This window comes from Dendroctonus ponderosae, unplaced genomic scaffold (assembly GCF_020466585.1).
Source record: "Dendroctonus ponderosae isolate FM_Combo_2020 unplaced genomic scaffold, Dpon_F_20191213v2 Dpon_F_20191213_3, whole genome shotgun sequence".
Classification (NCBI taxonomy): Eukaryota; Metazoa; Arthropoda; class Insecta; order Coleoptera; family Curculionidae; genus Dendroctonus; species Dendroctonus ponderosae.
In genome coordinates, this window is record NW_026018508.1 from 11,442,611 (window position 1) to 11,461,068 (window position 18,458).

General features: G+C 33.2%; 1 protein-coding gene and 1 long non-coding RNA gene across 12 annotated transcripts in view; one reads left to right on the forward strand and one right to left on the reverse strand.

Annotated features, from left to right (window-relative positions):
• Nucleotides 1-18,458, forward strand: part of LOC109546751 (voltage-dependent L-type calcium channel subunit beta-2) — a 55,102-nt gene that overhangs the window by 27,419 nt on the left and 9,225 nt on the right. For 7 of the 10 annotated variants that reach the window (XM_019917846.2, XM_019917850.2, XM_019917847.2 and 4 more), the window contains one exon: nt 17,607-17,723. In XM_019917846.2, coding sequence (XP_019773405.1) covers nt 17,607-17,723 — 117 coding nt within the window. Of the gene's footprint in view, nt 1-10,548; nt 10,651-13,155; nt 13,686-16,606; nt 16,726-17,606; nt 17,724-18,458 lie in introns of those variants that run through there. The other 3 variants (XM_019917845.2, XM_048664687.1, XM_019917844.2) reach the window with 3 other exon arrangements.
• LOC125503790 lies at nt 6,018-10,381 on the reverse strand. Of its 2 annotated transcripts, XR_007281072.1 has the most exons (4): nt 10,285-10,381; nt 10,077-10,227; nt 7,459-7,689; nt 6,018-6,704 (listed from the first exon to the last, which is right to left on the reverse strand). It is a non-coding gene; the product is annotated as an uncharacterized LOC125503790 (long non-coding RNA). The 2 variants fall into 2 exon arrangements; XR_007281071.1 differs by lacking the exon at nt 10,077-10,227.

The following is an 18,458-nucleotide window of genomic DNA, read 5'->3' on the forward strand; positions in this document are numbered from 1 at the left end:
AAAAAATCCATTTTTCCTAAATCGGAAGAAGAAAGGATTTATTGTTATGTGATGGAAAATCCGGAACTGGACTTTCAAACTGATTTGCAAGTCCATAGTTTGTTTATAAATAAATTGTTTGATATTGTTCAACGTGCAGAAGAACGGAACCGGAAAGTTAGAAGTTAAAATCTGCGTTGGGTGGTCAAGTTCACAAAGTTGCTAGTAAATGAGTTAAGCGAATTATAAGTAAAATTAAAAAAAAAATCTACTGGGGACTTAAAAGGATTAATTTGAAAGTTAGTCAGACATTATTCTTAATTAATTTTTTTGTCTTCATTCGTTTTTTTTATTAATAGGATTTCGAATCAGCAAAGCTAACAAAGTTCATATTTATTAATCAACTGCGTAAAATTCTAATGACAAACTATTGAAAGCTTGGAATGATTTCTCACAACAAGCTTTTTCCAGACAATGTAGCATAGTTTTCCATTTCCATTATTTATGATAATAAAATCCTTCTCGTATATTTCAGGCTAAGCGCTTTTTGCTGGGACAGGAGAAACCAAAAGTTTCTGTATGTGTCAAGTTTTCTCAACCCTTATTTAATATTTGGCAAATGCGTCTGGGGATTAAAGAAGAACTAGAAAACAGGCAAAAACAAGCAATTAGGCCCGAAAGTATTTTATTATTTCTTACAAACCAACAAAAGCTTCGGTTTATTTTCAGCTAGAAAATAGAGCAGATTTCTTGCTATCAGATGTAATTTCAGCCAGCTAATTTGATTTGTTGGCTCGGTTTATAACCAGCTATTGAGAAATATTCTATTCAGCTTACATGTTCGCCTACCAAAAGCTCTTCACTTGACGGTTTTTTTTCTCAAATCACCCTCTCCACATTTTCCGAAGAAACATTAAAGGCCCTTTTCAGCTGGATTAAATTCGATCAACTTGAGTGCGCCTTAATTGTGATCCAACGTACCTACTTTTAATTCCAATACCAGATGGACTGGAGTTACGGTATAGTTAAGAAAGCGATCATAAAAAATATTTTGGCTGAAAGTTCGAAGGTACTGAGGTTTGAAAGTAATTAAGAAAAATGTTTTGTTCTTTCTCAATTTTCCGGTTTAATCAATCTTTAGTTGCTTGATTAATTTTGAGCAATTCCTTAGGTTAATCAAAAGATAAACGACAAAAATATGTTTTTAACAACGAGCTGCTACAAATTGAATGTAACTTATTCATTTACCAGAAAGCTTCTTCTTCGAAAACTGAAACATTGATCTAATGGAAACCAATTATCACTAGCTTAATAGTGAGTGATAAACTTTCCCTCATCTTCACCCAGTTCTTTCTCCATTATTCTAACCGACCAGCGCATTAAATAGCATATCTTCTCCGAAAGACCGAACATTTATTTAAATTGGAACTCGAAGCCATAATTTTTAAAACCTGTATGTGTACATGATTTCAATACCGTTGTACTGTTAGACCAATTATTAAAAATCTTATCTGATTTCGGTGTAAGTGTATAAGTGGGTACTAAGATTTCTAGTTCGTAGACCGATGGCCAACCGAATAACCTTTTAGGTGGGTTTTAAGCAATGAAAAATAAATGATATATGATATAATTATATACTACAATGGCAACGAGTTTAAATGGTCTATTATTAGGGGCTCTTAAAATATATTACATGTACAGGATAAAACAAAAATCATTTTTGATTCCCCGGCTAGATAATGTGGAATAGTTTCTCATGACATGACTGAAGACAAAGCCTTCGTAAAAAATAGTTTTCGTTCGCTGTGGCAGTTGTAATTGTTTAAATCTTTGCTGGTTTTGCCAATTAGCCGGCGTTGAGTATTTTGCTGTTTCATCTACGATTTTTAATGTTTCCTTCATCTAATAATAATATTATCACACATTAATAAATACCAGTCATAAAATTAACTGTACATTTAAAGTCACTTAAGAAACGAGAGAACATTCTTGGGAATTACAGTAAAACCGATATAAACTATGGCAGCCCAACTTATATATGGTAAATTAAAATCTGGTTTTCGTTAATAGCTGTTTGCTCCATACCGAAATCTCATAAAACTAAAATCTTGAGAGTTCAGAACCGGTCAATCGCCTTCTAATGAACAAAACCTTATTATAAATTACCACCATTAATGTTTTGATATTGAAAATAATTTTGGAGCGTTAACAACGCAATCGCTTTCGAACTGGTCATGCTGATCAATTAAAAAATGTTTGACTTAATTTTGTTACCAAGCGGCTTCCATCTCGATGGTTCGATTCGATTTAGAAATTGCGTAATATAGAGAATTTTTAATTAATACTACTTTGTCCTTTGTTGTTTCCTAATTTTGTCTCATTTTTATTCACGACCAGAACCAAACCTGAAGAAAATCGAGTAGATTATATTTCTAATAAAATTTCTCCAACCAGTGAATTATGTATTTCAATTTCAAAGCCCACTTTGTCTACGACAGTGAAACATCATCTACTTAAAGTACATGTCCAAAATTTCAATTTAAAATCGATTAATAAAGAAATGTCCAGTACAAAAACAGTTATTACACATTAACCTATTCTCAATGCTACGTGGATTACAAGATGGAATATTTCCTGTCCGAAAATTATTAACCAAAAATTCCTGATGTTAATATATCCGTCTTGAAAATCTGGCGCATTAATAAATATTTAATATTGGCTGTAATATCTCATTCTTCACCTGTCAAATTAGCCAGATATAAATTGATAGGGGTCACCGGGTGAGTGGAAGCACAGATACTATCGAAGAGATTTTATTGACTGTTTAAGCTCCCAAAAGAAAAAGCTTTTCTTCTTCGACATTTCTATATAAGCTGTTTGCGTCGTATTTTGTGCGCGTTTTAACTAGTTACGTTCTTTGAGGAATTCTAGTAATTTTATCTAGAAGCATTTCGATGTTTCGCCAAGAAAACGATTGGCATCATCAGAAATTATCGACACGGTGAACATTTGAAACAATTTTTAATTCATTAAATTGTAATTTATTTGGCATTAGCATCTGTATATGTGTTTGATGTTGGTAATTTATTTTTATACTGTTGTTAGTTTTTGTGTTTCTTGTTCATCTCTTTTGTCAATCTTGCAATGGATTTTTTTTCTAATAACTGAAATGTCTATTATGCGGTAAAATCAGAATTGAAAAAACCTGTTAAATCAAAAGCTTTAATAATTACTTTATTTTGAAACTGGCGCCTTTTTCGCCGTGCTTTTAGGCCGTCGTGGAAAATAATTTCTTCTTGATTTAAATAAGCAAGAAACTGCGGAACTTTTATTTTATTTGCTTAAACTGTACACAGTAATGACGCGTTGGAAGAAATGTATTAAAAAATAGGAATTTTCTTTCTCGGAAAAAGGCTCGAGTTTTTTTCTTTGATCATTTTTTATTCCTTATGTATCAAACCCCCACAAAACTGACAAAAAATATTTTTTGGGCAAGAAGACTTATTAGATCGACATACCCTTATTTTGCAATAAAAATTGTTTATAAGTATGTAGTTTTTCTTTTCAAATAATGTTACGTGTGTTTAGCTGGCAGCATTTTGTTGACGAAAAAACAGGCCGATGTGAAATTTCGAATGTGCTGAGGGAAATTATGATGTTAATATTTGGTTTAATTAGTATTTGGTTTCAAAATTGCTTCAAACAATAAATACCATTTTTCTCAAACCTCCACCAGTCTCAGGAGAATTTTCTCAGATCTTTGACTGATTTTATTGCAATTTTGCCAGTCAACATCATAAACCTACGATATTCGTATATTTGGGCTCAAGAAGAATTAGCTGCGTTTAAAGAGAGATACAATGAAACAATCCAGCTAAAACCAGGAAACTGATACAATCCAAACATTTTTAAACTTCAAAGTATAAATAAATCGCAAGCACTATAATCGTGTCGCACTCCGTATTTCTCAAGAGATATTTTTGTCATTCAATCGGGTTTAAGCGTATGTAGCTCGTGCTCTTAAAATAAATCCTAATCAAAAGGAATCACAGTTAAAAAAACTTTTAAATTAGAACTACGCATATTAAGCACGGTCTGCATTTTTAAATATAAGTCTGAGTTGAGTAGGGGACGCTTCCAGCAGTTATTGAACTTTAATTAGGTGCAGTATTCCTGGAATAATGGGGAAAATCGTTCTTGAGTTGAAATAAGGGCAAGTGAGTTGATCACGGAATCTTATTAGGCTAATAACTGATTTGGTTCTGACCTCTTATTATTATATGCGCTCGGAGCACGCGAAGGAAAAACCTAATTTTACTTGTTTTACCGACTGTCAAGATCGAAATTAGAAATCACAATTAATCCACCAAAAAAGTGATCGAAACGAAGGAGTGGTTTTATTACGGTTTCGTGTAGCTGCGATACTTTGAGCATATATTAAGTAACGAATGGGTTCATATTTCTTGCTCAGTGAAAAACAAAATCAAATTTATTACTCTGATTTAGTATCTCTTCCAAATAGGCTCGGTTACATATTTCGGTAAAAGTATGTAAATGAGCTATTTCTTTTCGACATGGGTGTTGAATTTACGATATTTCGTATATTACGTTGAATTTTCTTTACTAGAGTGCACGAAACGAATGAGCTTTGGAATGAATAAATGAATTTAGAATTTTCGGCTTAATAGAGGAAGTATGTGAATAGCCCTTTAAATGAGACAAGAACTTGATGCTGGCGATTCCAGCAAACATATTGTGTTTTTATTCACAAAGTATCCTCCACTTTAAATACGAAAACAGATACTTTGCATTAAAACTAGGACCCAGATTTTTTGAGACGAAGAAGAGATATTTTCAGGGCAAAACAGCGAACTAGAGTCGGAAATAATGAACTTGTTAATAGCATATTTTATTTTCTTATGGTCATTCTTGGTTTATTCAAATTTATTCGAAATACGGTAATTTTAATTTTTGAAAAAACATCAAGTTATTTTCGAAATTTCCCATTTACTCGTAGGTAAACTTGAAAGGTTTACCAATAATCGAACGGACGCGTAGGCCGAAGACAGAGAATCTATTGCTTCGTTGCGTAAATAAGAAACGCACAACACGTTTTATACAAAAATACTTCTCAGGCTCCGTAGATAAATTACACACGGACGTAAATGTGCCTTGCAAAACAAATTATTTTCGTTCCTCTTCTTAGTTCCTAGTCAGAGGTGTAGATTGTGGGGACTGTTTTCCTTTGCTACGATTAACGGAAATTCGGGGACTCCACCAAGTAAAACTCAATGATTTTTAAAATTTTTGTAATCTTAAATCTCAGATTTTTGCAGTCTCCAGTACACGTTACGTGGACCTCAAGAGTTGATCAGTGGACATAAAAGAGTATCAGAATTAAATTCGGAAAATCTGCTGGTGCGCCAATGATGGAAAACTGTATAACTACTTTTCCATTTCTTTGGCATTTGAGTATAATTTAACAAGTTGGACCTCAGCCATTGCCTGCGCCTTCAATTTTTATTTATAAATTGCGTTGATGAGGAGCGTCCATGTAGGCGAACAAGGAATTTTTATAATCTGGAAATGTATTTTATAGTGTGTCAAAGATACGGTAACCAAGTAGTTTCACTCTGTCGGATTAAAAACGTGACAATGTTGGGTTAAATATAGAGAACGTTTGGTTTGGCTGATTTCATTTGCCTTATTGTATTCGACGGTAGATGCAGCTTTATACAGAATTTATAAATTGGTGGTTTATTTGTTGTTAATTGGAGTTAATTGATGGAATGATGAAGGGAAGAATCTAAAATGGCAACTAGAAAATTGATTTAATTTGCTCACTGTTCTCAGGAATGAAGACCAAATCAAGCAAGAGCTTCTCGCAAAATTAGAGCCTTAAATCTGACTCTAATTGAAAACGTTTTAAAGATCCAGTTTAATAATAATAACTGATTATTACGAGGATATTATTCACTGCATTCCAAATTACAAAAGGAAAAAGAATGCCCAAAAAGTGTAGAAGAAGAGAAAAAAAATAGAAAAATATAGTTTTATTTTCGAGTTTGTAAATATTACTGCAGTATGAAGCTAGAAGCGCAAGAACAGAGATACAAATGTAAATCTCTTGACAAACAAGTTGATTGTTCGGTCTTCCTTGATGTAGCACAGGCTTTCGATAAGATGTCGAGTGAGACCCTTTGAAGGCAATTTTCGTAGATCCTCGACTAACCAATTGCCTTACTTAATGATTGCAAAATATACTAAAATAACCGGGAATTTTTTGCGTGTGTCTTGTTACTCAATTTATATTTGTAAAGCGATTTAAAGTTCTCCCATAGGGAAAATTTGAATTTTCATATCCAATCTCTTCTAAAATTTCTTAAATTTCTAAATAACTCTTTACAAATCACATTCAACTGTACACACAATACTTTGTATTACCAAGTTTTTATAGATTTTGGGGAATTTTTAAATCACTAACTATTTACAAATCTCTTCTAGCTGAGCAAAGCGAACTAATTTTAATAAAGAGGACTATTTAAAATTTAAAGTAGATGAGATAATTTGCATTTTATTCCAAGATGTTTAAGCTGAAAGGACTATAAAGGAAATTAATTTGGTGTTTACAGCAGCAACGCAAACGATAACGTCCCTCGAAAGCCTGTTGAAATAGATCGTCATCCAATCTTCCTACGGTCATAAAATAAACGAGTCCATATGACCTGAAAAATATTAAATATCAAATACGAGTAGGACGAAATGCCGCAAAGCGACATTTTCGAGTAATTTTACTTATGCGCCGGAAGTCAAACGTGTCTCTAATGTAATAAGCAAAGACTCTACATCTGGCACATTATTTTCTTATTCTGGCCATTTTTCATGTGTTGCAATACCCTCCCCTAATAAGTCAAGGGTCGAAAAACACGTTTCAATTTGAGGGCTTGAGCGTTCCAGCTCTTGTCGATGGGAAGTGTGAGAGCAAAATTTATGGATTCTGAAGAACCGTATTAAGAGGAAATGGGTTCCATACAATTTTTTCAAATTTTAATTCTCTTAACACCAAAAGGAAATGCAAATTTGTGCTTTGTATAGAATAAGTCAATAGCATAGTTCATACTGTTTTAACACCAAGATCTCCAGATTTAACACCAATAAACATGTCGGTTTCCTTCCTTAAAGTAAAAAGGAGAAAATTTACTTCTGCGGTGAATACTTTAAAGTTAAAGTTATTAGAAGAAGATTCAGAATAGGCGTTACTCGTCTCTAGCATCTGTACTGACTAGCGCCAATTTTTGGATCATACTGTTGAAACTTTTGCTTATTGCAACTAAACGTTCCAGTTTCAAAGTAAGCACAGAAAAACTGCGCTTACAATGTAAATCGCTCAATTTGTGCTACCAGTAGACGCCACTGGGCTTTCACATATGGGATCAAATTTCTGGTTACACCCTAATGCAATTATTTCCTTTTGCCTACCTTCGCCCATATGATCGCCTCCAAAACGTACATTTTGGGTGCCTTTTTAATGACCTTCGCTGCCAGCCGTGGAGTTCTTCGCATCTGCACACATCGTTTGGTTTTCATCGGTACTTATGGTTGGATATCATCAGTTCAATGTCAAGACCGTATATTTCTTCAATTTGGCCGTCTAATCGTTGTTGTTTTGTTGTTGGGTTTTTATTCGTCTGGTTACTTTGTCTCATTACCCTGGTTAAAAGACCTCAGTTGTTACAAGATTCAAAGGTTGAAGCTTCATTTTTCTACAGAATGCCTCAAAGACAATTTAACCAGCTTCCAGCAGCGAATTTAGCTGATTTTATGATTCAAGAACTGTAGGACGTTAACAAGTCTTCTCGTGAAAAGGATATAACAAAGGCGTTTGACACAGGACTCGAGAATCAGAGATAAGGGATTCTGTCGAGAATGACTTGCATTAGTGTTTCTTACTGGGCAGTTGCGCTCTTTCTAAAACTAAGTTATTGACGAAAATGCAGGTGGAAGCATTTAAAAAGCACTCAACAATCATTGAAGGGCTAAAAAATTGCTTTTGGCAATTTCTATCAACAATCAAGTTTAATTAACACTGAATATTGTTTAAACTTTAAAAAACAAAATTCGTTGAATTGAATTTTAGATGTCCAAAAGTATTATTCATTTTGGTTCTAGTGAACAGAAAAGTGAACCCAACTAAAGTCAATCTTGTTATTTCAACATTCGATCAATCGAATGCAAGCTTTCTGTTTTGGATTAATTTTCGTGTTGTTTTTTCTTTTAAGTAAAATACTTGCATTTTATTTTATACTGCCGCTCATTTTTGTTATACGCTGTTCATCTTGGTTTTCCTTTTGTTATTAAAAAATGTATTATTGTATTTTATGATTATATATTTATTAAAATAATGAAAACATTAGAAATATGGACAGACAATTTGACTTTTGTACCAACATGTGTTTAAGCCTGCCAAAATTCGAATGGTTATAAGCGTTTTTACTATTAAACTTTTGTACATTTGCAAGAATTGCCCTAAATCTCATAAATAGCCATCAATTTAAATTACATTTAAATACTTTAAACGCATCAAAGATGCCCTGGAATATTTCAAAGTTCATTTTAAATCAATTTAACGTCTGAATATGCAGCAAAATCTGCTTTCTTTAAGTAAACCAATTTTTTTATAATATTTAAGTAAATATTAGTATATATAGTTTTATAGTAAGTCGTATAGCAATATCTTTAAGTAAACCAAACCAACGCTCGCCATCTACACAACAGTATTGCTATTACGAACGGTACAATCAATAGCTTTCAAGCTTTCTCTATTCACTTCGGTATGTCTCGATTAAATTTGATAAATAATGATTAAATAATTGATTAAAGTTTACTAGCAAATCCATAATTTAATCTAATCTTTCCACTAAACATTGAAACGAAACGAAACGCGATAAATGCGATTTTTAACTAAGGCTTGTTTAGTACGGCCTTTCGCCTTTGAAGCTCACTTTCGAAATAATTCTATGGGATGTCACCTTATAAAAGTTTTAGAATCTGTAAAAATGAAATGTTTATTATTAATTTGGCATTTTATAGCTCTGCAAAATTCAATCTTTTTCAACTCAATGTGTTCAAATTTTAATTTTTGTTTTTTCTATAGAAGGTTTTCAAATGCGGTTGTGGGAAATAATTAACATTGCAAATCAAACATCCGTAATAAGAAGCAGAGAACAAACAATAATTAAGTTTAAAGTTGTTGAGCGACTGGATTGGAAAAAAATTGTTAAAACCCTATACAAAAAGACATTTTTTTAAATAAATGCACATTGACTTTTTTTTACAGTGTCTGACAAAAGTAATTATTTTAGTGGATGCGTAAAGGGGAATTTTTACAAAGGGATGCAAAAAAAAGATAAAATCAGCAACAAACAGATTTAAATTGATGTTAGCTTATTCCTACCTAAAGTCATAGATTTTAAATTTATTTAGGAAAAGTTCAATGAACAATAAAATCCTTTAAAAATGTTCATCGAAATACATTTGGCAGTTAAAATTCGTGTTACATCTGGTGTGCCTAAGAAGCAGGAAGAAGTAAGCAGGATTTTCGAAATAAGCAAACTACACACTTACAGTTTAAGTTAATCTTCTAAAAACCACACAATTTCAAGAACAGATTGTTGCTTAGTTCTCACGCGTTTAGTTATTAAAACTGTTGAAATTGAATAAGTAGTTCGACGTTATTATGTTATAATGGTTCTATTTTCTGTCGGCTTCTGGCTTTTGCTCATGCTAAAAAAATTCTGCTAGTATTTAACTCTAGCCAATAAATATGTGAATCATTTTTTTACAAATATGTATATTAATTGCTATACGCAAACATAGCAATTTTTATTTTTTATAAATATTGTTTTTGGCGTTATTCTTCCAACCAAAGACCTCCCAATTTTATTTAGTTCCTGCACTGCCGCTTCCGCTCAGTCCTAATTACCAAATTCTGTCTTTATGCGAATTTTCAAAAAAGGAATTTACCACCAAATAAATTCAATCTAATTTAATTTTGACTGAAAACCTTGCAAGCTTTTAAATAGGACTGCAAACTCAACCTTTGAGCATATTTCTCTCTTCGCGAACTCTTTCCGGAATATTACATCCACAATCTTCATTCCGCTTCCATTTTACGGGAAACTCATCAGTTTGTCTGTACTTTTTTTTGCATTATTAGAAGTTGCGAGAAAAACTGTGAACAGTGGCTGACTGAAAGATTGTTAATAAAACTTGGAAAATTAAAACAAATTGAACCTCAATTCTCACCTGTAGATGTACATAGATCAGCTGTTAAAGCAATTTAGAAAGGGATTTAACAAAACAACGCTGGAATATATGTTCTGGATTATTTTTAGCCCGGTTTCTGGCAGAGATTTAAATCCTCTAAAACCAGGCGACAGTTTCTTATACAACTAAACATTGGATACAGGCATCTGGACCATGGCTAATTCGTTTTAGTGCTGTTTTATTACTTCACTGTGGATATTTAGTGCGGTTTTCGGTAATTTAGTGTAGCTGTGACTTGAAATAATGTTGTCCAGAAACAAGCATCATCATCACCACCATCACGATGGTCCAATAAAACATAAAAAACACGTGTACATTCCATTTGGACGGCACAAGAACCGAAGGGTAAGCCTGTAAAAGTTACTTCACTGTTTAGTTTAAAACCAAATGGACTTTTGGCAGGAAAATGAAGTATACACGGTTTTGTTTATTTTAATTACTATGTTCCGCCTACCATAGATAAAATTAGACTAACAAAAACATCTAAACAAATCATTTTCCATTTAATGGATTTCATGCATGGGCTTGTAATCATCAAGCTGGTTAACAATTATCGTAGCTTGGAGAAAATGGGATTTTTCGAAAATCGATTCGTACTGGAAGTATTTTCATTGGCGTAATAAAACTAAATTTAGATTTCGAGATTGAAATTCCTGTAAATTTTCATGCTAAATGCACAGCTGACCATTACTGACCATTTGTTTTTAAATAAATAGTACTTGTTGGACTTAGGCGGGTTGATTTAAGGTCGATTTATCTACGATTTCAAAATGTATTAATTTTTGCAGATATTTCATTGATGCAATTGTATGTTTTAAGTTCTAGTAAATTTTGATACGAATTTCTAAACTTATCGCTCCCAAAAGACCCCTGAAAGCCCCCTGAAAGCGCAATTGTGATTCGAAAGCTTCTAATTGAAGTACATCAATAAATATTTGCAAGCCAAAATCCATCCTTATGGAAAATATTAGTAATTCCAACAAATTACGTCTATCGATTATTGCTTTCAATTTTGGTTGATCACACCTGAGTAAATAAGAACTAAAGCTGAAAATAAGGATCACTTTGGGCAGTTATTAGCAGACCGTGAAACTGACTAAATTCTATGATGGTTCGGTACTTTTAAATCTGATAATGGTACGTATGTTTTCCATTTGAAATCGGGATTCTACAGCTTTTAAGTTGTGAAATATTTTTGAAAGTTTATGTAATTTATTCAGTGATATTTAATTTTAAGATCCATTTGTTGATGTTTAGAAGGTTTTTAAATTTGAGATCAAATTTTATTTAAAACACTGGAAAAACTGAGCTCGTTAGAGCTGAAGAAAGCCAGACTGTTAATATAGTTGAAATTCCAATAGAAAATTGGTGAACAAGTAAAGAAACGAAACATCTAAACAAACGAACAAATAGACTCAATAAAGACGACAATATTTGAATACATGTTTGTTAAAATACAATTTTCAAATTAATTTTTCTACGGTGTTTAAGTTCAAAATTTAGGACACACACCCACATTATAATGGTTCTGAAAATTTAATTGAATAACCGAAAAATTCCAACAAAAAAATTAAAAATCACCAGTTCTATTTTATGTCGGAGAAAATTATTTAAAAAATAATTTTTGGCAAATAAATCCAGTATACCTACAATTTCACACTCCTCTAAAGCCGCTGAAAAGAAATGTAACTTTTAACCACTGTATACTATCTCCCTGTATAGGCCAATCAATCATTCGGTTGCATGATTTAATTTGCATTTTTTTTAAGGAAAATGAGACAAAAATTTATATATGCAACTACTGGGGGTATGAGACATTTTTAGGTGGCTACGATTTTTACAATGCTCTTATTGGCTGGGTTTTATGTGCATTTATTTTAAATAAGTTTGTGCTTAGCTTTGTTGTTGCGCTTTTTGCTATTCTATTCTAAGAGTTGTTCAGAAAATGTGTTTGCATTATTATTTAGTCAATTAATTCGACAATAATCACATATACCAAAGCAATGCGAAAGGCAATTAAGTTTCAAAATTGAACAGAAAACTACAATTATTAAGAATAAAAAATCAGTGGGGCTTCACAAAAGAAACTGAACGGGTAGAGTGACCATGGCTCTAAAATAGTTATATTCGGTGGATTATCGCAACCATGTGGTACAACTGGATGCAGGACGAAATAAGGTAGCGAGAATTTTTTATTTCGGATTTTTATATCATAAGCTGTAAGAGTTGTAGAGAAAAAACTGTCAAAACAATCTCGTAAATGAACCTTCTGCAGTCCTAAAATTATACAACCAAATTTTGAATGTTAACTCTTCACCTTTTTAAATCTAATCACTGCGCATTTACCCGAGCAAATGCACAATTGCTTCTAATGATAAAAAAACTTGCCACTATATTCATCTAAAACTCTCAACTCTCTGCGCCGTTTACGTCGAAATACTACCTAACTAAAGATCAATTAAGCGTCGTCCATTGTTTTAATAATTAAATTAAGGAGCGCAACTTTCTTTGTTTAGTGTATTTTGCTTATTTGGAACCCATTGTGGAAGTAGAGTTGGCCATTAAAGAACACAATTTTCTTACCATTAACTTCGAAAGTTAAGGAGCTACGAATTATTTGATTTGCCGATTTTGACCTGCTGCACATGAATAAATGCGATTTTCCTGTCTGTCCATTTGCAAACATCAAAATTTCCACAAAATCCTCATAAAGTCTGATTCATTCAAGTGAGTGAGTGTTTAGAATGAGCGAAAAAAATACGTCCGGTTGAATTCCGGCCGTTAAAGCGTTCCTTATCGTGATTGAATCGAGCTTGTTTGTAATCCGGCATAATACTGCATACTTTCCAGGTTACGCTATGCACATTTTCCAGACGACGACTCCTCCTCTGATTCAGAATTTTCCGCGAAGTGGCACCAGCGGTGGAAAGTCTATCCAGAGGATCGATACTTGCGCATGCCAGTCGCCTCTATAACCCCACCTCTATTAAATATGTACAATCACTGGGCTTTCGGAAAACAGCCACAACAAGAAAATTTCAACTTTCACACGACTTAGACAAAATTTTCGCCGTGGCTCTCAATATTTGCTCCAGTTTGACCCGCCTTACTTCCCTACAAAACACAAATTTCTTGTACAGATTTACGCCAAAAAACCGGTCTCGGCTCGTTCAGGTTGCTGAGTTTTCCGATACATTTCAGCGGAAAACTTCACTATGTATCGGCGTTAAACAAATTGGCAGCCACGTTTAGCCGATAGTTAGTTTCTTTTACTGGGAAAAGGCCCCACTGGATTGCGTTAGAAAGCCAGTTTTGGGACATGTCGCAAAATGATGGGATACAACAATTTCAACCAGGGATATAACAAATTGTTTACTCAGGTGAGCTTTATTTGTGCATATATTCGGGGTGATCTTTTCTAAAGTAATTGGACTATCCACTTGCGAATAATGAGTGGAAAACACTCCTTTTTGGGTAAACAACAACGTGCCCACACAATGACCTTATTCCAGACGTGATCGCTGTAGAAGACATTTTTCAATATTTTATTTGTCATTTTATGATGGAGTTGACTTCAAAAATAAACTCTAATTCATTACGGAATCAATCTGTGGATGTTTGAGAATCTTTTGGCTTGAAGGACTGGAAAAATTCATACAAAATAACAATTGGCATTACTAATTGAGTGGCCTGCGTTAGAAATCGTCAAAAACTCCCCAGTTTCGGTCTGACTAAAGTATTAAAATGAAAAGAAGATATAAAGTACAGAACAAAAAAACTCAGATTATTAAATGCGGTGGATGCACACGCCACATGTGGAGTGGCCTACAACATGCCACATGCCCCGATCTGTTATCGCTTGACTGCCTTTTAAACTGAATTTTTACTAATTCTTAATTTTATCTAACTGCTATGCTCAGTTTAAAAAGCTGCACGCATTTCGCCCTTTGCATAGGCGCAAATGAATGAAATTCTTACACTCACCTTATTTCATTGTTTTCATGTGTTGAAAGTGCTACGATTAACACATTTTACCCTGTTGACACTTTGCAAGTGTTGAGCTTTCTTTCATCGTTCAGTTTGTTTAATTTTACGATTTTCGATAAACAACAGATAATTGGCATGTATTTGGATCTGCATTGTGCCAACATGGGCTTAATTTGCTCATAAAACATATTTACTGTTCTACAAAGCTATTTCTTCAAAGATTCTCTATTTTCCAATGATTAAATGTGGATTTTCCAATAGTTTGCTTCAAATTTTGCTTCAGCTAATATTAATGGGTTTCCAGTATTCTCGACGTACATGTAGTGGAATGGCCTAGGAAAGTTTGGGAATAGAAAAGTGTCAATGATGCAAAGCTGGTTACAAGTTTCTGATTTATTTTCAAATTTAATAATTTTTATCTTAATGTAAAATAAAACAGGATAATTGAGTCCGTGTGAAAACTTGATTCCCAGTTTTCTCCTTCGACATTCGTTTTCAAGAAAATAGCATCAAGTTGTGTTCCTCTAAATACTTTATTCTTTGCTTGTTCATTAGCAAAATGGATCAGGTAATTTGATCGTAAATTCAACGATGGAAATTTAGCCATGTTTTAATCAGTCAGTCAGACCTGTACTTACACTGTACGATATGAGTTGAAATTCACTAGAAAATGTGGAAATTGCTGCATCTTTACTCATTACAAGGCATTTCATTTTCCTAGTTGTGTCTGTTAACAGAAAAAAACACAAAAACACTTTAAGTAACTAGAAAGAAACAATAAAGCAATGCAACATGTGAAAGGCAGTTGAAGGAAAACAAGTAAATAAGAAATGCTGAAAAAAATTACTTACTACTTAAACTATCAGCTGCCACAGAGCAGGTCGGTGTTTACAGATTTCTGGAGACTTCATTTAATAAACTTAGTGATAGACTCATTTTTTAAATAAATGAAAACTTACTTTTAAATTCTCGACTAGACACAACAGGGTGTTCAATTTAGATTATACATCCTGTAAGCATATAATGAAAAGGGGACTAAGGCATTCTTGACTCAAATGAAGACCATATGACCTACATTTTATTAAGAAAAAATATCCAGTTTCTCTGCTATTGATAATGGTTAAAATTATTCAAAAGAAATATGTTTTCATACTGAGAATGTACGGAGGATTTTAATGAAACTCGCTGTGAATTTGCTCCTATGTAAGACTATATTTTAATGAAGCAGCCGAGTTTATTCGCTTTGATACAAAAACTTCCAGAACTTTGTGTTTGCTAGTTGGAATCAACTGATTTTATCCGAGTTGATGCACTAATCGATTTTCAACATTTTTTGGCTCTTTCTAAAATCTTGCAGCATTTATAGTTTTTGCACAAAAAAATTGTTTCCTAGCTATTTAACAATTTCAGACATTAACTGGAAACGTCGTAGTAAGTGATCATGTTTTATTATAATAAGTTAATTGTCAAGCGTTTTATAATTTTTAACTGACCGACATGGTCAAAAATCTAAAAAAAATTATTTCAGTTCGGTTAATTTAAAAAGTTAATGAATATCTGAAATTGTCGGTTGGAAAAAGAACAGAATTACTTTTTTGTGGAAAAACTATGAATGCCCAAATCGGATGAACTCGGTTGATTCATGAAAACATGAGATTTACATGGTAACAAATTCACACTTCCTCTATTTTAAAAAATACCTATTTTTTTTAAGAACTTTGACCATCAATAGCAGAGGAACCAGTCTTATTTTTCCTAGTAAAAGTTAGGTCAGATCGTCTTCTTTTGAGAAAAACATTATCGCAGTACCCTTTTGATCATCTGCTTGGGAGGTACCTTGTATATTCTTTAACAAAAGGTCTGCTTAAGTACTACCAGAAAGTACAAAGTTTTACTTACAAAAAATGCACTTGAAAATTGAGTGCTATTTGTAATGCATAGTAGAAATCTCGTTGTTGTTTTGAAAATCCGCAGCAAAAATAACTTTAAATTTTAGACAGTGAAATTTATCTTAACCAGAATAACAAAAAACCCGTACATTGTAAAAATCAACACTGAATCTGCGATAATATTGGAAAAAATTAAGGTCTTCTGATGCTTGACTTCATCATAAAATCTTGAATGGACAAAGCTGAGTTCCTAGCGTTTAGACTATAGAAGCTGAGACCAAAAGTACCTAGATTAGTCTGTTAGGAAAATCAACGACTCCCTAAATATAAACCACCTCTATGTATCATTTATGTTTGTGCTCCTATTTAATAATCATTCATCTACAATAGTAATAAATCATCATTAATTCAAGTTAACCCTTTAGATCTGAACGGGAATTGAATAGAACCTGAAGAACGTTTATAAAGTCGAAGATTTAAAATATTATTGTCGCATGTTTGTCAGCGTTGTTTCAACTAACCTATGTCAAAATACACTAGCCTGGTAAGAATCAAGTATTTCAGCCGGTTTCTTAGGGTTTAGCCAATAAGTAGAGTTGTTCCTTAATGAGTAAAGTCTAGTTCAGATGATTGATATTCAAGTCGAAAGCCTTAGCTTTCTGATGAATGAAACTGTTTATAAATAATCTGAACTAAATCTGCTCACTTCCGTTTTGCAAATACAACCTAGTTTTTGTTAATAGATGAAATAGGTATTGAGGAATGTTAAAAGCGTTTACATTTCCCTCATTTCTCATAATGCTTGTTTATAGCTGATTCATTTCATTTCATCGCCTCAGTGTTTCTGTAGTCGCTTGTAAGACCAACGCAGTTCCATTGCCGATTTTAAACCGTTTACATTTCGAAATAGAATTAATCGTTTTCCTAGTGCCAGGCAAGTCTTCAAAGGAATAACAGCATTTGGATCTTTCCTGTCTGTAAAGAAAATAATTACTGGAAAAAAGTCACTTAGCAAACGTATTAACCGAAATTGAAATCTAAACACTTCTCTTGGTTGTGTTTTTTCCCACACCTACAAACTGCACCAACTTCCATCTGCAATTCACCTAATGTGTGTTGAGGAACCCTGCTAATGATCATTAGTTGCTATCAAACATATTAAAACGCACATCACAACAAACAATTAAAACACTCCACTACATCGTAGTTAAGAGTGCACTAAAATCATACATGTCAGTGATGTTAAGTAGATTAGCTATTCATCAAGCCAACTTTTTTGTATGTCGAGGCAAAATACGGAAATATGTTGACCGATTTGCTGATTTTTAAGAACTTCCTAGACGCTGTCAATGTATTTCATGTATGAAAATCAAACGATTTCCAGTCGTTTCTTTTGCTAACATTTGCGTTTGCTTTCTCTTCTAGGGCTCCGCTGATTCAAATTATTCTCAGCCTTCATCGGACCTGTCGTTGGACGAGGAGAAGGAAAACCTGCGGAGGGAGAAGGAACGGGCAGCTCTTAGTCAGTTGGAAAAAGCAAGAGTAAGTATGGAAATTGAGAGGGAAATGAAAAAACGACATCAAAATAGTTAAGCGGATAAAATGGGGTTTCAATTATTTTCGTCGAAAAAGTTTCCGCATTTCGAAACCAGATTCATCCAAAAGCAGTTTTTCAACTAGCAAAATTTCAGCAAATTTAAATTATATTTACTTTTGCGCCTTGGCAGGCAAACAAACGGAATTCAAGTCAATTGAGTCACATTTCGGTGTCATTTCCGCAAATGAAATTAGCATTAGTTATGTAAATATGAACTACTTCCTTGCCCTGAAAAATCCCCCTTAATTAATTAATCATCGATTGAAGCATTGGAACACGTGAACTTGTGCTCTATTTTGAAATGTAACTTTAACGAAACACTCTGTAGAGTTGCTGGCATAAGCAACAAAAGCATTTGTTAGCGAATCTATTTCCAAGTTATATTTTCCGCTTGGAGATTATTGGCGACGATAATGCGGATGCCATTACTTTTCCAATACGGGTGCACACTCTTTGTTTGGTAAAAATAGCACTAAATCTCGGATTTAATGAGTGTTGACCTATTTTGGTTAGTTGGAAAGTTACATAGTATTTAGTTTCTGTTCGCCCATTAATCGCCTCTGAAGTTATTGATTTAATACACGCGAGACGTGGTCTGACTCTCAAACGACATTTTCTTTCTGTAAATAGAGAAAATCAACTTATTGTGAGGATTTATGCGGAAAATTGCAAATATTTGC